The 27567-nt window shown below is 33.1% G+C and overlaps 2 protein-coding genes, 1 non-coding gene and 1 pseudogene across 3 annotated transcripts; 1 reads left to right on the top strand and 3 right to left on the bottom strand.

Annotated features, from left to right (window-relative positions):
- Positions 1–6269: 6269 nt before the first annotated feature.
- On the bottom strand, positions 6270–14990 carry LOC146927740 (replicase polyprotein 1ab protein). Its single transcript, XM_085700958.1, has 4 exons — positions 14593–14990; positions 14440–14493; positions 8077–8202; positions 6270–6855 (listed from the first exon to the last, which is right to left on the bottom strand). Exons 1-4 carry the CDS (start codon positions 14968–14970, stop codon positions 6670–6672), a joined length of 744 nt encoding a protein of 247 aa, XP_085557084.1. The 5' UTR covers positions 14971–14990; the 3' UTR covers positions 6270–6669.
- TRNAT-AGU (transfer RNA threonine (anticodon AGU)) lies at positions 11222–11295 on the top strand. Its single transcript has one exon. It is a non-coding gene; the product is annotated as a tRNA-Thr (tRNA).
- A 1761-nt stretch (positions 14991–16751) lies between the features above and the next one.
- On the bottom strand, positions 16752–17112 carry LOC146927739 (large ribosomal subunit protein eL38z/eL38y pseudogene; annotated as a pseudogene).
- A 5992-nt stretch (positions 17113–23104) lies between these two features.
- On the bottom strand, positions 23105–23659 carry LOC146927738 (uncharacterized). The gene has a single exon (XM_085707113.1). The coding sequence runs from the start codon at positions 23657–23659 to the stop codon at positions 23105–23107; it is 555 nt and encodes a 184-aa protein (XP_085563239.1).
- Between the last annotated feature and the right edge of the window lie 3908 nt (positions 23660–27567).

Genomic DNA, 27567 nt, shown 5'->3' with positions numbered 1-27567 from the left:
AATGTGCTATGGATTTGTATAAGTGTTCTATGTTATGGTTATATATAATTGAAATAAAATTTGTGTGTGATTTTGTGTCACATAGTATCACAATACTTAAAATTGAATTTTTTTCCTTGACATATTCATTTTAGTTCCTATAAATTTCCATCGTTTCTTCACCAATTAGAGGGAAGAAAAATACGAGTTTATAAACCACGGTAGTGTTCACATAAAATTTACATGCTTGAAGTTTCAACTTTCAACGATGATTGAAATTGAATCGAGCCTGAAAAATCATTATATTTTATTGTGAAAAAGAAATAATTGCATAGATAAATGTTGAACAAAATATCATGAGCTATTGCAACTATATACGTATTGAAATATATATTATATAATTCTCGTCAAGTCATGCCAAAAAAAAAAATTTCTCGTCAAGAAAAATCATTATATTTGTTTTTGAGGGAAAAAAAAATCATTATATTTTGTTTTGATGAATATGATTAGTATTATTCTATACTTAGTATATCTTTGTTTTTTTTTGTCTGAAAGAAGGTGGTATATCTTTGTTATGTGCCAATAATTTATAAAAAGATTATTAAGTTTCATTTTATTACATTGTCAGTGTTCAATAATCGGTATATTCAATTTTTCAACCGAATAAACTACCAATTTAGCTCTTAAGCTATCACACTTTCACCAACTTATTCCTTAACTATTAAAATCAAGTAAAAGACCCTTAAACTATACTTTCACCCATCAAGTTATTCCCCCGATAAGGATTAAAATGATAGATGAAAGTATAGTTTGTAGACCTTTTAGTTGATTTTAATAATATAGGGATCAAGGGCAAGGGCTACATCGAATCGGAGGCGTTTGGATGTAAGGGAAGAATGGACGGCACACGGTTTGGAAGTGTTTTGTTGCCAATTTCATGCCTCTCCATCACATGTTTGCGCATCAAGAAAAATGTATTTGTTGTGATCTTCAAGCAAAGAAACAAACAAAATTAGCTTTTTGGTGAAGACCTAAATTGCAATACCAGTTATTGTCCGCGAGGAGATTTACAATATAGATTACAAAATAGAGTAAGGACAAAACATATGTTCCAGTCCTATGAATTGAATAACATGATATCAAAGTCGTGTTAAAGATTGCAATTAGGGAATTGGAGTCAGGATGTTAGGCACAAGGGTGGGTATTGAAGTTGTTCTGTTTGGAGTCTCGCATTACTCAGATTCCAAACTATTGGATGTATAAATATATGTTTGAACACCCTCATCTTTTCAACTAGCTTTCGAGATGAGATTTTAGTCCATTTAATAAGATATCTACAAACAGGGGTGTAGCCCTTCATATATACAAGGGGTAGCCTTGGCTACCCAAAAAAATATGTTAGTCTTGAATTAATTGGTATGTATTTATATTTTTTTTTTTGACAAAGGTATGTATTTATATTTAACTACCTCAAATTATAAACATTGAGCTACCCCAAACAAGTTCAGTTGTCGAAAATTAGCATAAATAATAAAGTAAAAATTTACTACATAATTGATAGATTTATTTGTAATTGTTTGGTATTTCCAATCGCAATAACAACTATAGAGAAAACTTTTTTAACAATCAAAATTATCAAGACAATAGTCATAAACATATTAAATGAGCAATAAGTCTCTTGCAGATGATCTAATTTTTAAAATTGGAGAAGACATTATCATTCTATTTTGTAATTAATCAATTATGGATAAAATTGGCTGCTTGAAACACATGTTGTCCAACTTCTTAAAAAGTTATTGTCAATTTTTATCATTTGTTGATACTCAAAGTTAATTTTTATGTATTAGCTAATTTTTATATTATTTTGTTTTTAGTCTCTACAACACTTGCGATTTTTAAGTTAATTTACTAAGATTTTGTTTAATTTTAGTCCTTAATTTTTGTTATAGAGATTTTTCTTTGGTAGAAATTTTTTGTTATAGAGATTAAATCCAAGACTAAAAACACTTTTTTTTTTTGTAAAATTTTAAAAATTGAGACAAAAATTGAATAAATTTTGTTTAAAGGCTAAACCTAAAAAAATATAATTTATACGACTAAAAAAGTATTTTATCCTTAAATTTAATATGCTTGTAAAAAAAATTATTTTTTGTTTATAGTTGGCCCTACACAAAATTTTTGCTTGTTTCGCATGTTTACAAACAACATTAATTTCAATGAGAGTGAAGAAAAACTTATCGATTGGTCCTATAAATGTGTTGGTATAGGGTTCGATCGTGGAAGGAGGAAAATTTAAATCCACCCATTTAAATTTTAACTCAAAGGAGAAATCGTGATTGGAGAGTGCAATATTCTTTTATTTTATTTTTTTGAGGAAAGGAGAGTGCAATATTATTAGCACTCATCCTTTTTTTTTTTTTTGAGAGAGAATTATTAGCGCTCATCTTATGAACAATATTATTAGCATTTCTTTCTCCAAGGAAAATAGATTAACTTAAGAATTACAAAAATGTGCATAATGGAGAAAAAAAAAGGGAAATGTTAACATATAGAAATTAAACTATGTTAACTTATTTCTTAAATTTTTTTTTAGGCAAAATAGAAAATATATAAAATAGAAGGAAAAAGTTACAAAGATTGGGGGGCATTTGACCTGACCTAGGAATAACCCAACTGGGAATACATCATGTGGAAACAGTCCAAAATGGATCAACTCTAATCTATTCTAACAAAAAAACACTAATCACAAACGCAACCCAGCAAACCCGCGTACGGGCGCGAAACCAAGTTACAAAAAAAGCATGAAAAGTGAAAATCTGCTGAGAACAACTAGAGTCTAAAAATGGCGAATGGATTGACCACCAACACGGTAACAAACCCAAGTGCCAACAGCTCCCTGATTAACAGCAAACATAAAATGCCCTTTCGAGCAAAACAACGCGTAAAGACTCAGATCATGGGATGAGTCCAATACGTTAGCAACCAGACCCTTTCGGGTTTTTGAAACACAACAGATCCTTTCGGGTTTACGAACCATCCACTGCAAAAAGGTCTAAGCCGAACCCTCCCAATCTAGCAACAACAAACACAACACCAACAACAAATACAAACACAGCACATAACAAAAACTACGAACAAAAATGAGTCACCAAGAGCACCGACGCGGTGGGAGCGAAACAATAGCCAAAGAATCTGCAGATCTCAACAAATCTGATGAAAGGAACCAGCAATCAGAGGCCGAGCAAGGAGAGTATGAGAGAAGCCAAAACAGAACCGCCTGAAATCAGCGACGCCCAACCACCAAGAAATCCACGAACCACCACCAGGAGCCAGCTTGATACGACGGAGCCGCCGTCAACCACCTAACCCATCCACGACACACGCACAAACACAAAGCCGGAAGAGGGAACCTGTCCATACCAACCAAAACGGAGACCGAGCCCGAATCAAACAACCACAAGACCACGAACGGCGGACGACTGAGGAGATCCGAAGAGAAACCGGCCACCAGCTGAGGAGAGGAAAAAGAGCCCCATACAGCGAAGGGGACCTTCAAGATCTACATCAGGGCGGATTTGGATTGTGGAAGGAAAAGGGGCGGTGGAGTTTGTCTGTTGTTTGTAGAGAGAAGCGAGTGTTTGGGTAGAGAGAGAAGTTCTAACTTATTAATTGGTTCTTCTTAAAATTTGAAAATTATTATTGTTTCGATAAATACTTATTATCTGTCATCGTGAACTTAACTCAATTGCTAAGGACAATGCATAATATATTAAGGTTTGGGTTCAAACCTCGGTTAGCACAAAAATAAATGTTTACTATTTGTGAAATCCTAAGTATTGTTTCGATAAATACTTACTATTTGTGCTCGTGAGCTTAACTCAATTGGTTAGGATAATACATACTATATGCAAGGTTTGGGGTTCAAACCTCGACCACCACAACAACAAAAAAAAGATACTATTTGTGGAATCGTAAGTTGGACCATTTTCTTTTAAGTGTAGAAGAATTAAGTTCATATCATATATATTTTGTTCACAAAGAAACTCTCGAATTTTAAGTGTTGCATTTGACTCTACTTGATTATGACCCTACTCCCAACTACACTCCCATTTTCAAATTGAAAAGTACTCCCAACTGAGAAAAAAATAATCAACAACAAAAAACTAATTCCATTTACATACTCTTGTGCAACAAATTAATCAAGAATAAATGTTACACTATAGTCTATAAATATGACTTGAAAAATATATATGAGAGCAGAAATATACAACCAAGTTTCCACGTGAGTGTGTTGACCATTCTTTCCATATTTGAGAAATGAAACAAATGCATAATCAATGGCCGAATTATGTTAACAAGTTTTGCAATATCATTCAACAGTTTTGCAATATCATTTAACAGGTCAACCTTAATATTTAAGACTATGGTTCCCACTTCCCACACTAATTTTGTGAACATAATTTATCCTCACGCAAAATCAAATTAATTCATTCACTTCTCATTTAAGGAAATCACTGTTACTATAAACTGGTGTAATTTATAGCCATTTTATTCCATGCAAAACAATAGAGATATTAAGAAAGTAAATATACTCATTCATAATCACTATGGCAAAAACCATTGCTTCACTTGTTCTAGTTCTCTTTGTTGTAGCAATTCTGAAAGGCTATAGTGCTGAGGGTGTGGAACTAGATTGTCCCCGTATGTATCAAATGTGTACTTTTTTCGATGATCCTTATGCTTGTCTTCTGCATCATAAGATATGTTCTCCTAACAAAGATCTCCAATCAACCGCAGCTAAAAGTGGTGATCCTAAAGGTGAAATTCTTCCATGATGAAGGCAAGATTGTTGTCATGGTTTGTGTGAGTGTGAAAATATTATGATATATCAATATTATATAGTTAAATAATAACCTTTATGGACCTTTATTGGTTAGCTAGATAGCTAGCTTCTTGGGTATATCTCCAATCAAGTATCTATATTATTACGTACTACTACTATTATTGTGCTATAGATTTTGTTTAAGTGTTCTATGTTATGGTTATATAAAATTGAAATAAAATTTACGTGTGTGATTTTGTGTCACATATTATCACAATACTTAGCATCGAATTTTGTTTTCCTTGACATATTCATTTTAGTTCCTATAAATTCCAATCGTTTCTTCACCAATTAGAGGGGGGAAAAAAGACGAGTTCGTAAATCAAGGAAGTGTTCACATGAAAGTTGCATACATGCTTGAAGTTTCAACCATGATTGAAATTGAATCCAACCTTAAAAATCATTATATTTTATTGTGAAAAAGAATTAATTGCAGAGATAAATGTCGAGCAAAATATCGTGAGCTGGTGTAACTATATAATTCACGTATTGAAATAGATTATAAAATTCTCGTCATGGCAAATCATTATTTTTGATGAATATGATTAATATATCGTTTTTATGCACTAAGAATTTATAAAAACATTATTAAGTTTCATCACATAAAAATATTAACTAAATTTTTTGATGTTATTAAGTGTCATCAGATAAAAATATTTTTAATCGACAAAATATTATTTGTTCAACTAAATAAACAGTCAATTTAGTTCTTAAACTATCTCTGAACTATTAAAATCAACTAAAAGACCTATAAACTAGACTTTCACCCATCAATATAGTCCCTCGGTAAAGACCAAGTTGATTGATGAGAGAATAATTTAGAGACATTTTAGTTGATTTTTATAGTAAAGATCAAATTGACCAAACAACGTACAAATTTGTACAAATATATATCACATATTTTGTTGATTAAAAAAAGATCACATATTCTCTTATGATGAGTGACTTTATTTGATCTTCTAAAAATTGACATTGTATTGCCCGCTGTACAAAACACATCATTTATAACTATTGATGTGACTTAAGAGAGAAAAAATAATTAAAAAACAAAGTCGTATGTATATATGGTACCATATACATATACGGAGTTGGACAACTAAAATTGTCAATTATTACTAGAAGAAACAAGTTCAATCGTCGTGAACATAGCTGAATTGATAGGAACATTATATGTAATATGCAGAGGTGTAATATTCAGAGGTTGAGATTCGAACCCCAGATTCTTCATTTATGCACTTTATCGGGTGACTATCTAACCACTAAACAACTTGACTAAAGAAAGAAGAAACTTGTTCAGTATCCACTACCCAATTAGAAACTTCACATTATCCTTGGGAGAGAGCAGATGATTATAAAAAGGTAAAAGGGTGGGAAGGGATGCCTGCAGAACTGTAAACAATATCCAAAATGGCAAAATCATATCAGTTGAGAGGTATGAATTATTGAGAATAAGTGATGCTAATCCTTGAGAATTTGAAACCCTCCCATTATTTTTAGGGGAGAATTTGAACAGTACATATGCAAAACTTAAGAATCCTGCCTATATGGCTCCCAAAATTGTATGCATTTTGAACAGACATCTTTTATTGTTTCATGTTTCTTGTTCTTTCCCATCTATGCTATCATCATATTATAAAGATTTACAACTACACCGAAACTATATGCGCTTCATACAACACAAATGCAAGAACAAACTTCAATCAAGGAATAACCCGGAGACATTAAACGAATATATATATATGAGCACTGTTATCCATCTGTATGCAGAGTCAGATCCAGAGAGAATTGGTAACTTGATAATGTCATCATCATTTCTCCTCAAAGTCGACATCAATGATGTTAGGGTCTGACTTCGATGACGAGTTGTTTCTACCACCTCTTGTGAAGAAATCCCCTTTACCTTTAGGTTGCCACACAGTGTTGCCACATCTTGTACATCGAACTACTTGATTCTTGTACCCGGCAAACTGCGTCTTGCAATTTGGACAAGAGCCCTGTCCAATTACAGCAGAAGCATAATTTTTTAGCGAATTTCAAAATGAAGTGCATAAAATGTTAAAATTCAAATGGTCATTAGAACACAACTAAATTAACTACACACTTAACTACCATAAATAACTTCGATAGTATTCTAAGCCGATGTACTTAAGTATGTGCTAATTAGTATGAATTCGAGTTTAACTAAGATTTAAGTCCAACTTACATCAGCTTCACATAATTGGTATGACCAAGCTAACAATAACAACAACAAAGCCTTATCCCACTAGGCACCAAGTGTGGGTCGGCTACATGAATCAAATTACGCCATAGTGTTTTATCATAAACCATATTTGGATCCAACTCATTGACCTCTAAATCTTTCCTAATGGTTTCTCTTATGGTTTTCCAAAGTCTTCCTCAGCCTCTTTTGACTTGACACTCCTCCATCTGATCTACTCTTCTTACGACAGCATCTATAGGTATTCTCTCTACATGCCCAAACCATCTAAGCCTGCTTTCTACCAACTTTTCTACTATAGGTGCTACCCCCACTCTATCTAATGGTGTCATTCCTAACCCTATCCCGTCTAGTCTTACCACTCATCCAATGCAACATCCTCATCTCCGCTACACTTACTTGGTTCTCATGTTGGCTCTTAACCGCCCAATAATCCGTACCATACAACATCGTCGGTCTGACTACTGTCTGATAGAACTTTCCTTTCAACTTAAGGGTACTTTTTTATCATATAAAACACTCGAGGCTCTTCTCCATTTCAACCACCCAGCTTGAATACGATAATTTACATCTACTTCTATTTCTTATGACCAAGCTAACATAAAATTAATTGAATATATGAAGTATCTCAGTTTTTGAATAAAGCTAATCAAAACTTGGTATTATTGTTTCAAGGAAAATGTTATTCTTGGTTAGATCAAAAAGCTTAGAAACGAGGATTTTTAAAAAAAAAATAAAATATTGGCATACAAGGCTACTTTTGTAATATTTCACAGTATTATTCATGTGCTTTTCTAAAGAGAATTTCACATCCACCATTATTATTTCCCTTTTTCCCTTCTTCAGTGAATTCTCTTCTAGAGGATGCTCAAAGAAAAAGTAAAAGTTCATGCTCATTGGAATTGATTAAAACCGTACACTGTTGAGTACGATTGTCATTCAGACATTACATACATGCACATATATTTATACTTTAAAAATCCAATAGCAATGATACCTTAATAACTAGGCTGTTGGCCAATGTCCCAATTAGAAGAGGTCCAGCAAATGGAAGTACCCATGTTGCGATTATCAGGAACCGAAAAAGCCAGCCAGAGAATGCAAACCAGATGAAGAAAATTGTCTGCAAAAAGAAAATCAATTGGTAACATGGATATTGAGTACAATGAAAAAGATAAAGACTAGAAGAAATAATGCATACCAAATATCAAATAATACCCTATATGTATGTTTGATATGAACAAAACTCAAAACGTATGAAAAATAAAATTCATGGAAAACAGGGGACTAAGTGTTGGCTTCTTTAGAACCAACTAGTTAGAGTTCAAATTGGCTTTTACATCTTAAAAAGGAACACAAATAAGTGAAACGGAAAATGAATGGATATAACTTAAATAAGATTAGAAAAAGCAGAAGAAAAAGTCCATCTTCATGCATTTTACACAATTTCCTTAGAATTATAGCGACTCACATGTATGCTTAGTTTTTTCCTCAAAAGAAATTTAACATATTTGGAGCAAAGAAAAATCAGAGGGAGGACTAAAATTTTCTCCTTTATAAGAGAAAGAACCGCAATTATTCGATATACATGTTATCTAAGAAGTCCAGGACATGGAAACAACAATACAGGGCATCTCTAAGAAATCAAGACATGACCTTGCCAAGATATGTTAACAGAAATTTATACGTATAAACATGTATAACATAAATACTAAATGCATATTGTTGAGAAAGAGATGCGTGGATAGGGCAAGAAAGGAGCTTGGGGCAGCAAAATAAGAACACATGAACTCAGAAAATGTGCAAATCAGAACAACAAAGAAGATGCACGAATTACATCAGTGAGAATGAAGGAGAACAGTAGAAACAAAGCAAACAATGAACAACAGCTGCTCTGCAGCTCCAAAAAATAAAACTATGCAACCAGAGCAACAACACAGATGGAGAAAAGAGTAGAGCTTGAGAGGAGCTCGGGCAAGAAAATGACACGGGATGGCAGAAAACGTGTGAACCAGAACAATGAAGCAGGTGCACCACATACGGAAGCAACTAAGAACACATAAGAGCCAACCAGATCAAAAATGGATCTAGAACACCATGCAATTACAATCCCTAACTGGTAAAAAGGAGCTCCGTTTTGATGTGCGGAGTGATATGGAAGTACAAAAAGTTTTTTTATGGGTTGTGAAGTAAGGAAAGAGTCAAGTGGCAAAAAAATAAGTAAAAAGTGGTCCTACCAGTGTCATGCGGCAACCAGGTGACAACTGTGTCTTTAGTTGGTAAGATGTATCAAAGATATATAGGGAAATTATTAGGAAAAAAACGTTTAATGATTAGTTTCTTTCCAGATACATATTGTGACATATAAGGATGCATATTATTATATGATACTCGTTAGACAGCGATACTTTTCCATTTTTGAAGTATTTAATGTAAGGGGATGAAATGAAGTGGAATCATAACAGGTTACGTTGTTTACAACAGAATAAAATGGAACGCGCATTGCGATACATTCAATCCAATACTATGTTTTTCCCTCCATTTCAATTCAGGCAAAATGAGATAAAACAAACTAGGATTTTCAAAAAGGACTCGCAGCTATGAATCTATTATGGCCAGGATGTCAAGATTTTTTTATTTTTACAATTGCAGCCGCATCAGTCATATTCAACTTGACCACAATTATTAGCAATATCAATCAACACAAACACAATGGCAAAGATTGGCTCAATTTTGTTGGTGAACCAAATTTAATATATACATTGTGATGCCTAAACAAGTATAAACTGCACCCAGCGTCAATGTAGCATTATGGAGCAGCACAGTGGTAACCAGGTGAACCGCTTTGGTTTTCATGAAGCCACACTTGTCAATTTGTTCATCAATTTTTTAATGTGAAAATGCGAAAACAATTCTATAGGAATCGATAGTAATACCAAGAATGTTACAAAAGCAAGACGTAGCCACTGCGGACCACCCGCAATACATATATCTTAGAAGACCAGATACATATAATATGTTTCGGGTCTGACATGTATACAAGGATACAGGGCATTTTAAAAAAAAATCAAGATATGACATCACTTAGATTTGTTAACAGAAATGTATAAACATATGTAACATAAATGGATAATAGTTAAAAAGAGATACGTCAAAAGTAAAGCAAGAAAGGAGCTTAGCGAAGCAAAATAAGAACATGTGAACTCAGAAAATGTGAAAATCAGAGCAACAAAGATGAACAAAATACAACAGTGAGAATGAAGCGAAAAGAACAGTGAAAACAATGTAAACAATGAACAGCTGCAGAACTCTACAATTCAGAACTTCCCAACTCTGTTTCCTGGGCAAGTCTGCAGATGGACCAAAGAGCAGAGCAAGACAGGAGCTTGGACAAGAAAATGACACGGGGAAGCAGAAAATGTATGAACCAGAACAATAACGCAGGTGCATCAAACACAGGCAACATAGAATAAAGAAGTTCCAACCATAGCAAAAACGGACTTAACAGTCCGTGCAATTAGAATCCCTTACTAGAAAAGTGGGATTGTGAAATAAGGAAACAAGGTTAAATGGGAAAAAAGTAAGTAAAAAAATGCCGCTATCAGTTTTATGCAGTATCCGGGTGACACTGGCGGCGTCTTTCGTTGGTAAGATGTATAAAAGATGCATATGGAATTTATAGGGAAATTAAAAAAATATATAATTATTTGTTTCTTTCTGGATACATATTGTGACATATCAGGATGCATATCAGTATCAGATATGTGTCAAGACATTGATACTTTACCATTTTTTAGGCATTTAAGTGAAATTACGTGGAATCATAACAGGTTTCATTGTTTAGAACAGATTGAAATAAAATAAAAATGCATCCCATCCATTCGAATACTCTGTTTTTTCCTGTCTATCAATTTGGGCGAAATGGGATAAAACAAAGCTAGGTTCCAAAAAACGGGCCTGCAGCCACGACTTTGGCCACGATGTCAAGGTTCCTTATTCTTTGCAATTGTGGCCACTCAATCCTATTTGACTTGACCACAATTATTTTCAATATCACGACACACAACCACAATGGCAAAGATTGACTCGATTTTTTAAGGAACCAAATCTAAGTACACACGAATTATAAACATTTTTAAGAAGATCTTGTAGCTCAATTGGTCAGAGCACCCGTTTAGTAAGCGGGAGGTCCTGAGTTCGACTCTCAACGAGAGCAAGTATATATTTTTTAGGGAAACAAATTTAAGTATATATACATTGTGGTGCCTAAACAAATATATATTGTGTCCAGTGTCAATGTAGCATTACAGCCTAGCAAGATGGTAGGCGAACCGCATTCGATTCCATGAAAACACTGGACACAATATATATACTGTTAACAATCTTGTAGGAATCGATATTAGGAACGTTACAAAAGCAAGGCTTAGCATTACACCAATAGAAATATTAGAAACTATTAACACCGAACGTACTACGTATTTATATACAACCATGCAAAAATCTATATATAGAGTCAATATCCGTTAACACCAACGTCAAACTAAACTTCAATTTGACGCCAAATCTCAACCATCTATCTCGTGTAATCCATACGTCCATAATTGTTTGTTAAATTAGCTCATGCATTTTGTCTAGTCAATTAAGATTGGTGTCAACGATTCCTGACTCATACACATACATTATCGGGAGCCATGACTCCACCTATCATTGAGATGCTCTGCCCCCCAGCAATGTAAAACCTAAAAAACCAGTCTGTTTTTCTCTATTCCATCCTTACAGAATCCAAAGCTTATAACAGAAACTCTAATTTCATCTCACACAATTCTACCTTTCTACTTATCCACTCTTCACTATATATTCACAAACACAAAATGCATCATTTGTGTTATTTGAACATCAAAATACAGACACTGTATGCAACATATACACACAAAAAACCAAATGACACCGTCCATATTAGACAGTTAAAATTCTAATGTCAAAAATTCATTTCTAAAACGCAAAAGTGTAAAAAGAATAAGAAATTATCAATACTAACCGTAAAGCTTTTTAAAAAAAAATCAAGATATTGTTGAAATTTGGGGCCTAACTCATCCTTACAAAACCGGCTTGTAAGGTGAGGTGTGCCTCCTCTTTATAAACTCTTCTCAAGAGTCCTATCTATCCGATGTGGGATTAATTCCACCCTCTCAAAGCCAACACAATGAAGGTGTTGGAGGTTGCAATGAAGGCAAACCAAAGGTCGCAAGTTATGCGACTAGGGGTGGACCGCAATAAAGGCGGAATTTCCAACAGACACCATCTAGACATGATATTAGAAATTTATAAATAAACAAATATAACATAAATGGATAATAGTCAAAAAGAGATACATAAAAAGTAGAGCAAGAAAAGAGGTTAGGGAAGCAAAATAAGAACATGTGAACTCAGAAAATGTGCAAATCAGAGCAACAAAAATGCACAAAATACAATAGTGAGAATGAAGCGAGAACAACAGTGAAATCAATGCAAACAATGAACAACAGCTGCACAGCTCAGAACTTCCCAACTCTGTACCTAGAGCAACTCTGCAGAAGGACCAAAGAGTAGAGCAAAACAGGAGCTAGGACAAGAAAATGACACGGGGAAGCAGAAAATGTATGAACCAGAACAATGACGCAGGTGCATCAAACACAGGCAACCTAGAATAAAGAAGTTCCAACTAAAGCAAAAATGGATTTAACAGTGTGTGCAATTAGAATCCCATACTGGAAAAGTGGGATTGTGAAATAAGGAAACAAGGTTAAATGGGAAAAAAGTAAGTAAAAAAAATGCCACTATCATTATGCAGTATCCGGGTGACAGTGGTGTCTTTTGTTGGTAAGATGTATCAAAGATGCATATGGAATTTATAGGTAAATTAAAAAAAATATATAATTATTTGTTTCTGTCTGGATACATATTGTGACATATCAGGATGCGTATCAGTATCACATATGTGTCAAGACATTGATACTTTACCATTTTTTAAGCATTTAAGTGAAATTAAGTGGATTCATAACGGGTTTCATTGTTTAGAACAGACCGAAATAAAATGAAAAATGCATTCAGTCCATTTGAATACTGTGTTTTTTCCTGCGTATCAATTTGGGCAAAATGGGATAAAACAAGCTAGGTTCCAGAAAAAAAGGGTCTGCAGCCACGTCTATGGCCACGATGTCAAGATTCCTTATTCTTTGCAATTGGGGCCGCTCAATCGTATTTGACTTGAACACAATGGCAAAGATTGACTCGATTTTTTAGGGAACCAAATTTAAGTATACACGAATTATAAACATTTTAGTAAGCGGGAGGTCTTGAGTTCTACTCTCAACAAGAGCAAGTATATATTTTTTAGGGAATCAAATTTAAGTATATATACATTGCGGCACCTTAAAAGGGCAACCCGGTGCACTAGAGCTCCCGCATATGCAGGGTCCGGGAAGGGGTCCCACCATTTGGTGTATTGTACGCAGCCTTACCCTATTTTACACAGGAGGCTGTTTCCAGGACATAAACCCGTGACCTTTCAGTCACATGACAACATTGCGGCACCTTAACAAATATATATTGTGGCCAGTGTCAATGTAGCATTACAGCATAGCATGATGGTAGGCGAACCACGTTCGATTCCATGAAGACACATTTGTTACTTTTTTAATCTAACTTATAGAAAAAACAATTTTGTAGGAATCGATATTAGGAACGTTACAAAAGTAAGGCTTAGCATTACACCAATAGAAATATTAGAAACTATTAACACCGAACGTACTACGTATTTATATATAACCATGCAAAAATCTATATATAGAGTCAATATCCGTTAACACCAACGTCAAACTAAACTTCAATTTGACGGCAAATCTCAACCATCTATCTCGTGTAATCCATACGTCCATAATTGTTTGTTAAATTAGCTCATGCATTTTGTCTAGTCAATTAAGATTGGTGTCAACGATTCCTGACTCATACACATACATTATCGGGAGCCATGACTCCCACCTATCATTGAGATGCTCTGCCCCCCAGCAATGTAAAACCTAAAAAACCAGTCTGTTTTCCTCTATTCCATCCTTACAGAATCCAAAGCTTATAACAGAAACTCTAATTTCATCTCACACAATTCTACCTTTCTACTAATCCATTCTTCACTATATATTCACAAACACAAAATGCATCATTTGTGTTATTTGAACATCAAAATACAGACACTGTATGCAACATATACACACAAAAAACCAAATGACACCGTCCATATTAGACAGTTAAAATTCTAATGTCAAAAATTCATTTCTAAAACGCAAAAATGTAAAAAGAAGAATAAGAAATTATCAATACTAACCGTAAAGCTTTTTCCAACTGGGCTATCCAAAAATTTACTAATCTGCATCCTATACTGCAAAAAATAAAAAACCAACAAAAAATTAAATTGAAATTGTTATCCCAAAACACAAAAATGTAAGAGAATTAAAAAAAAATGTAGAAATGAACTAACCCTAGGCCAGTTAAGGGCAAAATCGGAAGAAAAGTTACGATATTTAACACCAATTTCAAAATCACGATCAATTTCACGAGCTCTATCAGCAGCAGCAGAAGCAACAGAAGCAAGACGTTTAGACACGGAATACTGACGGTCAATCCTTTCAGCGGTTTTCTTAGCTTCAAATAATAACCGCTCAAAACCATCGTTAGCGTTTTGCCACGCTTCTTTCAAAACCCTATCCATATCATTTGGTTTATTGTTGTTGTTCTTGAATGATACTGTCACGGGTTGCCGGTGGTGGCGGTGACGGCGGTTGAAGGGTGGGAGGTGTGGTTGTTGTTGTTGATATCGGAGTGATGTTCCTGTGCATGTGTTTGTCATTGTGAACATTCTTTGATTGTTGCGTCTGTGTTTGGTTTGGGAAATGGAGTGTTTGTGTTTTTATTTGTGTTTGGCTTTTCTTTCTTTCTTCTCTTGCTGCCACCTCCACTCCCTCCACTTTTACACGAAGATAATAATAATAATAATATTATTGTTATTATTATTATGGGTTAATTATGTTGTTGGTCCCTACAAAATTGCGACCTTGTAAGTTTAGTCCTTACTTAATTTTAATAGCATTTTTAATCCCTACAAAAAAAATTTACTTATAATTTTAGTCCCTGCTAAAATAAATTTTGTTTAATTATCCTTAAACTCTTAATTTTTTTAACGATTCTTTTTATACAAGTTTAGAACACTATGAAAGGTTCATTTACTAAAATCTATAATTTTTTAACATGAAATAAATTAAATATGAATTTTTTAAAACGACAAAAGTTTAAGATATAAGTAACAAAAATATGGACGTAGAAATCAAATTTTTGCGATATTTTTTTCGGATGACCTTTTAATAACGTTCTTAACACACCTGTAAAAAATTGTTGAAAAACTTAAGAGTTTAAGTATAAATTAAACAAATTTGGATTGAGTAAGGACTAATATTGAGTGCAGAAACTTTTTGTAGGGATTAAAAATGCTATTAAAATTAAGTAAGGACTAAACTTACAAGGTCGCAATTTTGTAGGGACCAAAAACATAATTAACCCTATTATTATTAATAAGGGAGATTATTATTAAATTGCAAAATAGTCCCTGAATGTAGACTTTGTTAGTCAATTTAGTCCTTGAATGCAGACTCTGTTAGTCAATTTAGTCCCTGAATGTAGACTCTGTTAGTCACTTTAGTCTCTGAAATTGATCAACAGAGTCTACATTCAGCAACTATTTTGCAATTTCTCTCCATTCAGTGACTAAAATGACTACTTCTTTCCCATTCAAGAACAAAAGTGACTAATTCCCCTAATAATAATTGTTATTAGTGGAACCACGGTTCTTCATTTATTCACTTTTATTTTGAATGAAAGTTTGTTTATGACATTTCATTAATAATAAGATTGTTAATGTGAGGAATATAAATAAAAATGTTGGGACTAGTTGATAACGTAGTCTCTACTTTGAAAACATGAACAACCTAATTTGCTTTTTGTCGATTAATCTCGACCTAAGAGTTTGTAAATTGAGTAGTAAAGGGATATTCGTACGTTGTAATAATATGACTGAATTCTATAACGTCATCTCGGTTAAAATGAAAAGCATCATTGGTTATTTTTTAATCCACTGTGAAATTGATATTATCAAATTGCTTGTCGTTCAACCATTGCAAAGTGTGGAAAAAAAAACCCAAAGCTGCCCTAACATCTACTAGACAAAAAGGTGAAAAGCTCATAGTTTTCATCGGAACAAAAGATACTCGTCATCACGCAAACACATATCGATACATGTGTGGTTCCATTGAGTCAAAAAAGAGACATCAATATCAAATTTAAACCCACCGCGATGTGGTATACGTCATCGAGTTGGAGTTGGTCACTGCGAATGAGTTGCATTGCCTTGCGTTTCATGCTTTGAGGGCAATTTGCAGTCTGCCAACCATCTGTTGGGCATGTTCATGTGTCAGAGTTATCAATAAATAAATGATGGCATTAAAGTTGAATCAGTGGTAAGAACAACATGGTTAACACAAACCTTCCATGGAGTGTTTGTCAATTGAGGACCGCAAAAAATAGCAATTTGTTCAAATTTCTTTGATCTATAGTCCAATAGCATTGCTATAGCTGTTTTTTTGTTACGACAAGAAAATAGAGTTGGATCATTCATAATGAGAATCGTAAGTCGTTAATGAAAAACAAAACTACAAGACAAAAATATATTGGTAAATCATAACTCCAAAACAACACTTGATCTTCAGTCAATACACATTTTACTGGATAAAATTACAAGTCTTGCACATTCAATCCTGGAGGAAGTGATTGCTTCAACTTACAAGCTTTCCCAGTATCAAACACACAAAAGGGTGAACAAATACTTAGAGCATCGAACCTTGAACTTGACAACATTTTTGCTTCTATTGATTTTCACAGAGCGTGTGTCCATCTTCCTGGCAGTGAGGAGGATGTCTTTAATCTCATTGATTTGCTTAGGCATTTTTCGTCTTCGTTGCGGTTTCCTCTTCTTCCCCAAAAATCACAATCGGCACGCTCCACATTCCTATAACTGTTTTTTTTAAGAAGCTAAATTAGCCGACCTTAAGGAGGAACACACTCTCAGGTCCCAAACCAATAATACCAGACCGACCCAAGTGGGTTGCTATAGTTGTTATTTGATTACATTTTATACTAATAGCGTATCAGAGAACAATAGCCATTTGTTCAAATTCTGTTGCGTTGTAGCTGCAACATCGCCTATATTAAGCAATACTTATTTCATGAAGGCTACATGTTCATTTTGTTCGTTTATTCTTTTGTGTACTGTAGAAGGATTCCCAAATCTTGATGTACATATATTTGCGTTTTTCTCCTCTTAAAAGTATTGCTTCATTTGAATGTTAATTTCACCTTTTAGTTCAGAGAAGCCGGTTTTAACTTTTGAATGACCTAGTTCATCCTTGTATTCACTTTTTCTTAAAACGATCTAATTTAGATATTTGTCAGACTGTTTTGGAGAGTTGATGGAAACAGCTCATAACATGCCTGTAAGTTGTTTAAGTTAAATGGAGAGAATCTTAACTTTGTTTCTATAAGCTCTCTAAGATGCGAACAACTAATATGAAAAATCTTATAATTTATATGAAAACAACTTGACAAAAAGCAGACAAGTGCTCCTTGGAAAAGTGTTAAGTAATCTAATATATATAGTAAAATTTGTTGGATTAATTATTTAATTAATCAATTATGGATTGACAATAATCAATTATTATAAGTTAATATTATATTATAAATTATGGTCTATTGTGTTAAGCACTAATTAGTTGATGAATTTGAGTGATTGGGCTATTGTTACTAAATGGACCGTGATGGGTTGGACCATTTAGATAAGTCCAATGAGAGGTCCCTGCCCTCAGCCGTTTAGCTATTTATTCGTCATCCCATCAGACGGTTAATTATGCTGAATGTCATGGTGAAAACCTAGAGCTAGACGGAATGAGGGTAGTTATCCCTCTCATAGTTGTCGGAGTTGTCTACGTTTATCCTTCATCAACCTAATTCAAAGGTACACAATTTCTTGTTCCTTCTTTGTTACTGATGATGATATGCTATAATTTGTATCTAGTGATCTATGGCTAAACACTAAAACTTTCATCAATTGGTATCAGAGCCAAATAGATACATGTTATGGCTATTTGTTGAATTGCAATCGGTCTTTGTTTTACGTGGCTGAATAATTCATAATTCACACAAACCCTTAAATATTTGATTGCAATTGAAACCTTTTTTGACTGATTGAATTGTGTGTATATATGAACTTTGTGTTTTCCAATTGTACCGTGTTCATTCTCATAAAGTCGATGCATTAATGTTTGATAGTTTTATTGGAATATACATTCTCAATTACATGATGAGGTATTATAATTTTGTTTTACCTACATAAACGTGAACACCATCTATGATTCAAGCCAATTCTTTTATGTTCCCTGTTCAACGAGATCGTATCGGGTCAATAGAATCCGCTTAAGGGGGAAATTGGTAAATAATAAAAAAAAATATAATAAAAATAAAAACTGTTGAGAACACCCACTCACTCATCAAGCGCGTGGGTGCCAACCCTTCAATATTCCAAATTTAATTTAATTTTTTTACCAAATAATTAATATTTATTATTCTGAATATTTTGGTATTATTTTGGAATTTTATTGACACTTATAAATATTTTATATATTATTATTTGGGGAATAAATTGTTTCCTAATGTAATATCCCGCCAGTCAATATCGGTATATTACCAGTCGACCGTGTCAGAGGATTTAAAATCATGGAAAGTAAGTTAATGGAAATATTTTATGAGATGCCAGCTTATTACGGATAAAGTATCAATGACGTATTAAATACGCCTAAGGCAAGGGTATTTTCGTAATTTCACGAAGAGGAATATTTATATGTTTTGGGTTGGGAAAATATTTTCTTCTCCTTCTCTCTTCTCTTCTCCCACGCCATCTTTCTTTCCTCTCTCAACCAAAGTTTTCCAAATCTTCTCCCATCTTTGGCAAGCTTCTAAACTAAGTATCCTCATGATCTTTTGAACTAAGAGAAGCTTGTGTTGTGTTTGATTTCTCTACTTCTTTCCCTCAATAAGTGAATCAAGAATTTAGGGTTTTGGTTATGTTGGAAGTGGGAGCTTGATCTAGTGCAAGATGTGGTTCCTCCATGAATATAGAAGATGAATAGAAGTTGGAATCAAGGGCTAGGTTTCAAGAAAGGCAAGAAGCAAGAGTTAGGGTTGTTGGTTAGTAAGTTCAAAGATGCTTCAAGTATGGTTTCTTCATGATCAATCAAGGATCATGATGTCTTAGATTGCAAAAAAAGACATCAAGATAGTGATGGTTTGAGCAAAGGAAGCAAGAGGGACAAAGCTAGGGTTTTGGCATGTTTGGGCTTGGCACATAGTGATGCTTCAAGAACTTGTTTTAGGTGAGTTCCATAGCTAGTTTTCCTAACCTTTGGGACCATGTTTATGCCATGTTAGTTTATTATAAAAACTATGAAAAAGTCTAGGAATATGTATTGTGTTAGTTGCCCTTTTCTTGCCATGCTTACAAAACATGTTTATACTTTCCAAATGAATGTTTTACAAGTTTCCTATGATCAAATATGTTTCAAAACACTTAGGGACACTTGATTTGAGGTTTTTGGGTCAAAAATACCAGTTTTAGGGGTTCTGGACTGTCATTACTCGCCACGGCGAGCTAGAAGGTCAAACAGGGGGGTCTGCTCGCCTCCTACTCGCCATGGCGAGCAGTTGCTCGCCTCCCCAGTAATGTTACTCGCCATGGCGAGCAAGTGATGTCTCCTGGCATTGCTTGCTCGTTCTGGCAGATTTGGTGATTTTCGTTCCGGATCTTTTGTGCAGTCTTTTATAAATGTAAACCCCTCAAAACAAGGTCCCAAATGATGATCAAGGAAAGCAAGATTCTTATGTTAAAGAGGCAAGTATTATGCATGTTAGTAAGGCATAGTATACGAGAGAAACAAGTCATGAATCGGGTAGTAAGTTATCCATTAAGTAAGGGAAAACTAGAGCCTCGACATAGTCGTCGAGAACTAGCTAGTTAGCAAGAATCCTTGGAATGATAAGACGTGAAGTTTAAGCTCTTCGTATATATATTTTAAGAGTATTATCTTCTTGAAGAAGCAAGGGCCATACGAGTATGGCAAGACGTGAATCGATTTCATATTCATTCACAAAGTAAGTTAAGCAAGCCTTTAGTTTACCTCTAGTGGGATCGTTCAAGGATCCGAGGTAAAAGAGATAGTATAATTAGGTTTAAACTTCATACATGCATAAGACCAAGATTATAATAAGAGTGTTATGTCTCTTGAATTCCTTCCAAGGTTGGGTTCAAGGGGTTCCCCAAGGGGAATGGTTAAGCCGAAAGGGAACCGCATTTCACTAAGTTAAAGTGTCGTGTCTTTTATATACCTTCCAAGGTTGGATATAAAAGGTTCTCCTAGGGGAATGGGGCAAGCCGTAAGGGACCCGCACGTTCACTAAGGGAGTCCGGTGCGCTATTGCAAAGCATTTTCACCGGTAGTAAGGGATGAACTTCCGGGGTTACTCCACTCGGAACTAATCTGTAAAATGAACTCAGATAAGATGTTTGTTACACGCTAACATAATTAACGAAGCTGACTATGCATATTTATTATTCATGTATATGTTATGTCATAGAGACTTGGCGTACTTTGTCAAGAAGTAGTAAGTTAGAAAGAACCACTTATGAGATAAGAGAGGTCATGTTGTTAGATACAACATACTCAGGCAAGTAGAAGCTAGAAAAGAAATATGATGCCGGTGACGATCTTAGGTTTCCCCTAATCGTCAGGTTTAGAATCGTGCCATGATTATGTTATGCTTAGGCCTTGATACATAGATCGTATTCTTGGCAATGCGGTTTAGGTTCCCTCTCGACCGCCATGACACGTATAGGGAGAGAAGCCTATAACAAGTGAGATAAGCCTATGACGGGTCTAGCATGCACTACCGTCTAGGAAAGCATGACCACACACGTATAATCAACCGTCAGGTTGTAATGTAGACACGTGGTGACCGTAGGTTTCCCCTGAGGTTACCTATAGCCTAGGATTTAGGGGAACTCACTGAGACATTATGTCTCATCCCAATCCTTATTTGTTTCAGATATCAGGTTGGACGTCAAGGTAGTAGCCGGATGGATTTTTCAGCAAGAGCTCGTTCGTACCCGAAGCATGAAGAATATGGATCTCAAGGATGTACTCATTTTAAATTAGATAAGTTATGATGTATTGATATAGTACGAACGCGTTTTGTCGTATAGAAATTCATTCGGAATTTTATTGTTGTATATTTTAATGTATCTAGTACTAAATTCAACGCACGTGCTAGACTTTCTAGATACGTCTAGTATGGGTGTTACACCTAAAATATCATATTCTCTTACGGTAAGATTCCTTACTCTTATTTGACACTGTGAGAAATCTCACTTTCTCATATGCGATTAATGTGTCAATGGAAAATTTTACATCTCCAAATTAATTAGTAAATATTATATTATTTTGGGATAAAAATATAATTTATCTTGTACCCAAAATACTCGGAAGATTTGATTTATTTTATACCCTTAAAATTTGGGATTTAAATTACTTTTGAGATCTCTAAATATTTGATGTATACTAATATGAGAATCTTATGTTCTTTTGAATCATGAATTCTTTAGATTTGAGTCTAAAATATAACACTTATGTAAATTTATTCTTTTTAAAGTGTTATAATTGTGAAAAATTCTTAGACTCAGACTTATATTCCTGCATCAAATATTCTATCTTGCATCAAATATTCTATACTAATATATATTTTGAGATTTGTTGATACCCTCAAAATTATTTGTCGTGTCAAGAATAACTTGACTATTATACTATTCTTGATTTATGGGTTTCAAAAATTTTGTCAAATCTTAAAAGGATCGTTGAGAATAATTTCTCTTCAAATCATATATTCTCATGTAACACTAACTATTTAATCAATTGAAATGTTACTATTGTGAATTTCTAGAAGGTTCAATTTATTAATTCTAATGTCAAATATATTGAATATAATATATTCTTTAATTCATATTGTTTTAGCATAAAGATCCAAAATTTACTAATTGATCATTTTTTGGCGACATATTTAAACTAAGACACTTGTCTTTGATTCTTGTCACAAATTGTTTTGACGGGTCCTCATAATATTTTGTTTTCAAAATGAGTATAGTGAGTTGTATATATATGTCATTTGTATTAATTGAATTTAAAATTGGCATATTTCTCTTTAATATATATTATGCTTTCTACTATACTCTCTAATCTAGACCCGTAGTTTATTACTCTAAATTTTGTGACAAATATTATTATGTGTCTTGTCGTAATTAAATATTTGGATCACAATAATATTAAACTATATATTTTATATATAGTGAATAATGCTAAAATTCTAATTATGAATTAAAATTTGTACCCCTCTTTGTTGTTTATCCGTCAACTATTATCAAAACAACTTATTAAGAATTGAGGCAATTTTTAAAATATGTATCATCCTTACATCTGAATTCTTATATAAATCATATTGATTTATTTTTTTAATTAGAGTCTCACATATGCTTATTTATAATTGTTTATTCTCTATTGTGGAATATTTTGAGATGACTATATTATAAGATATTCTCGTTAAGTCATCAAAAGGCATTGGCTCTAAGTATAAGGATGAATGTCACACTCTGCGAGGTAAGTTGTTATTTAATTATTTTATCTTCTTGTGACTTATTGCTTATTATTGCACATTTTTTTTTGAACAAGCCAAAATGAGATATATTAACAAAAAGTTTTGGTCCCTAGCACAAGGAGTGCCAAAGGAAACAAAACAAGATTACAAAATAGTACTGATCAAAACTAAAAAAGACAGCAAGGAAAAATACATCAGCCAATCCCCAAACAAGCAAGGGGACGCTGCCACCACATATGATAACCAAATGGAAAGCATACATTTTTTGCTTTCAACCATTTGAGAGATGTAATCTTAACCTTTTCAAGTAATTGCTCTGTTGTTTTTGTTGTGTTGGCAAAGAGTCTTTGGTTTCTTTCATTCCAAAGAACCCAAATACCACATAGCCAAATCAAATGAAGAAAAGACCTTCTTGGAGCATAACCACCTGAAGAGTAAACAAACTGATAATAATGTTCCGAAACCTGTCGAGGGTCCACAGAAAACAAACCAATCCAAGTCTTAATTTGTTGCCATAGGTCACCAAAAAAAGGACAATGTATGATTAAGTGATCTATTGTTTCATTTTGTCCACATCCTGTAACACATAATTGGGAATCATTAGACATAACACCTCGTCGCATCAAGTTATCCTTTGTTGGCCATCTATTGCGGAGAAGACGCCATGCGCAAATAGAAACCTTCAAAGGAGCATTCTTATGCCAAGGAGCATCCGAAACGACGTCATGGTTATGCATCTCCTGCCGCATGAGCATTTGATACACACCACGGACGGTGTATCCGTCATGGTTATTATTGCACATATGAAGAAATTTAGTTCTTCTTCTCTTTTGTTGTGCAATTATGATATCCTATAGAAATTAAATCATTTTTTCCAGAATATTCTAAACAAAACTCTTTTGTTATATACTATTTTCTTACTATAATACTCCATTTTGTATTTATGTTCTTTCTAATTTATAGTGGGAGTATTGAAAAATTTTATTCTAAGAGTTCTATTCTGGATATATTAGAAAACTATTTGACACACTTGTATTTCAAATAATAACTTTTGTTATTATACTACTTCATATAAAAGAAATTCTAAAGTCATATTTATGATGTGCTAATTTAAAATATTGTTAAGCACATTTTTCTATCATTTGAATATGACCGAAGTTGAGTAAATTAAGTACAATTGTTTATGCATGATATTATTATCATACTCTCTTAAGCATAAACATTATTTATTTGTATAATTGTAATCTCACCTATCGTGGGTACAATTATGCAAATTTTGTTAAATAGATTAGCATTATATTGGTAACAGTCATACCCTATCGGTGTGTTGTTATTAATATAATTGTTCTTATTCAATGTACCTAAAATGTTTATACTCATGTCAATTATAATACTCTATCAATGTTTAAATTTTGAGACATAAGAATTGACATTGTGATGATATAGTTCTTACTTATTATTATCCTTAAGGTCCTCGAATGACATTACAATAAGTAAGTTACTCTATTAAAAGATATGTAGAAAATTGTATAAATTTTGCAATCCAATATTATTATATTTTGAATTAAATTTCTACCTAAATGTGATTTTTATATATATAAATATTTTGGATTGCTACTATCCCTTTGTTATGTGAGTGACGGACATACCCTATCGGTGTGACGTTACTTAACATATCATTTTGTGATAGAGAAATAGTTGAATAATTTATTTAAAATATATTTCAAACCTTTTAATTCAACTATCATTGTTTATTCTCTATCAAGTGGGAGAATCGTTGCTATGTATTGTGTAACGTGATGGACATACCCTATCGGTATGACATTACTTAACATAATCATCCTTTTGTGGGTAAGAAAAATACCTTATTAGTATCATTCTCCACCAAGTGGAGAAAATATAATTCTTCAACAAGTGAGGAAAATTCTACATGTCAACTAACTATATCTCATAAACAAATATATTTATTTGTTTCATATTTTTAGATATGAAATTTTTGTAGAGACTTATATTGAGGATATTAGTTATGCTATTGCTATTCTTTAATACTTATGGAAGCTTATGACTATTTTCTCTTATATCCTCAATAATAATAAAATATAAGTCTTGTGTATTTCCGCTGGTTGTAACCTAATGTTTTTTTTCTCAAATGTGTGTAAGTATAATTGTAACATTTGAGTTTTGAGTGAGTTATTAGAATTGTGAATAGAGTCTTATATCCTATTTTATAATAATTAGAGACTCATCTCACTCATATGATGATAAACTTTTTATATAATCATCATACTCTGTCATATAACGGTTACTATGTTTATAAAATTCTTTGGAATTTTAATTGTGAAAAAAGAGATCTTGTGTTATAAAATTCTTAAATGAAAAATTTACATTCTCCTTAATTGTAAATGCAGAATATGTGGTTAACTAAGAAACCCAATTCTTGATAATATCTGTCATTGATAAAATATGTATTTATGGGGTTTCATATTATCTTTGAGTTACCACTTGTGTTAATAATTCTGCTATGCTCATGTGCAAAATATGTGGTTGAGTTCATGAAACTCTATTGGCTAAAATTATATAACCACTTATGCTGATAATCTTGCACTGGTAATTAAGTATCCCACTGTTGAATATTACATTATTATAATATTTTTGTATTAGTGATCACTAATGAGAATCTCACTTACTCTTGTTTATATATATGTGGGATTAGTGGGAGTGTGTACACACCATTATATATTATGAGCTCAAATGAGAAATCTCACTCTTGTTTATATATATGTGAGATCAAGAGAAATGTGCACACAATATTATTCTCGTTATCGCCATATACTCTTGTGCACACTATAAAATATGGCATATCTTAAGAGACTTTAAATTTTAAACTTTAGTCTCATTCTATTATATTGAGATATATGTTAAAATTCTATCGATCTCAATGAGCATCATAATTGGATGTTTAAGTCAATTGTGTTGGAATATGCACAATAACTTCTTGGCATGCAAATATACATTGTGCTTCTGTTTTACCAACATTCCACATTTTTTGAGGTCATAAATAGTAAGTACAATGTATAATATCAATACTCCTATCGAGTATGATATTGTGTTCTTGTGGTACTTATAATTTGAGATAATCATAGATGTTCTTTTGTTATTGACATTCTAGTGGCCACATTAATCCACATTTTTTCTTTAAACTAAGTGTCTATGTTAATCCAATTTGGGGATTATTGAATTTCCTATTTTCCTTTTATGGATTTTCATAGTCACATTTTTTGTAAAACTTGGATTAATTGAATGTCGTAGAACATTTATTGATTTTGACTATATGTAATTACACTCTTAATAGGCTATCCCTATAAGTAATTACTATTCGTGTACCTATGTGGATATAAGACTTCTGTAATATTGAAAACTCATTGGCAGAACCACTAACCACAGACTTATATATATGAGTATTGTAACTCATAATGATTTGATCAAGTCTATGTTATTTTGGGTTAGTGGGAGTTTGTTATAGCATTTTTTAAAATGCTTATTCTTTAGTGACACATTCTTTTTAATTCAAACGTGTCACTATAAAATCATCATTTGTTAGAAAAATGAATCTTTGATCTGTATGATTTGTTTTCCCTATCGGATTCAATTTCTGCAGCATTAAAGCTCACTTCTCTTTTGATTTATTAGTGCTTTGACCAAATTCTTTATGACAAGTGAAATTTTGAATTCTTTCAGTAATTGAGTATTGTCATCCAAGTGGGAGACGGTTGGATTAATTATTTAATTAATCAATTATGGATTGACAATAATCAATTATTATAAGTTAATATTATATTATAAATTATGGTCTATTGTGTTAAGCACTAATTAATTGATGAATTTGAGAGATTGGGCTATTGTTACTAAATGGACCGTGATGGGTTGGACCATTTAGATAAGTCCGGTCTCTGCCCTCAGCCGTTTAGCTATTTATTCGTCATCCCATCAGACGGTTAATTATGCTGAATGTCATGGTGAAAACCTAGAGCTAGACAGAATGAGGGAAGTTATCCCTCTCATAGTTGTCGGAGTTGTCTACGTTTATCCTTCATCAACCTAATTCAAAGGTATACAATTTCTTGTTCCTTCTTTGTTACTGATGATATGCTATAATTTGTATCTAGTGATCTATGACTAAACACTAAAACTTTCATCAAAATTATCTTGTAACTTAACCATTTAGAAGTGTAAAAAAATGTTCTTTTCAAAATAAAATTTACTTTTTTTTGTTTTCTTAGCAAGTTCTGTAGGGAAACTAGGTAGCATGACCCTTTGTTTTCTTACTTCATTGTGTTTTCTGATTGCAGTTTCTGGTTCCTTTAAATGTTGCTTACTGTGTTACAGGGATTTGTAATGCCATTCAGGAAAAGTGGAACATATTGTGATTTACCTTTTTCTATTTATGCTGGAGGTACAATATGAGATCTATTCTTAGAAGATTTTGATGTATAACATTACTAGTTTGATTACAACTAGTTAGTGTTACACTAGTTCATTTTTATCTTATAGTGATTGTAAAAACTAGTTAAGTGTTCTAGACTGGTCTGAAGACCAATTACACGTTGACACATGGCCTAACTTACACCGTGTTAAGGCTCCGCGCTTGAGGGAACAC

The sequence above is a fragment of the Medicago sativa genome, chromosome 4 (assembly GCF_051527215.1).
Source record: "Medicago sativa cultivar Bolivia chromosome 4, Bolivia_mono, whole genome shotgun sequence".
In the NCBI taxonomy this organism is placed as follows: domain Eukaryota; kingdom Viridiplantae; phylum Streptophyta; class Magnoliopsida; order Fabales; family Fabaceae; genus Medicago; species Medicago sativa.
This window is presented reverse-complemented; position numbering and strand designations above follow the sequence as displayed.

Coding starts and splice junctions, on each gene's coding strand:
- LOC146927740 (XM_085700958.1), bottom strand. CDS start 14,970: ATGTTCACAATGACAAACACATGCACAGGAACATCACTCCGATATCAA. Junction 8,203..14,439: donor CAGTTGGAAAAAGCTTTACG/GTTAGTATTGAT, acceptor TTCTTTTTGCAG/ACAATTTTCTTCATCTGGTT. Junction 6,856..8,076: donor CCAACAGCCTAGTTATTAAG/GTATCATTGCTA, acceptor GTAATTGGACAG/GGCTCTTGTCCAAATTGCAA.
- LOC146927738 (XM_085707113.1), bottom strand. CDS start 23,659: ATGCGGCAGGAGATGCATAACCATGACGTCGTTTCGGATGCTCCTTGG.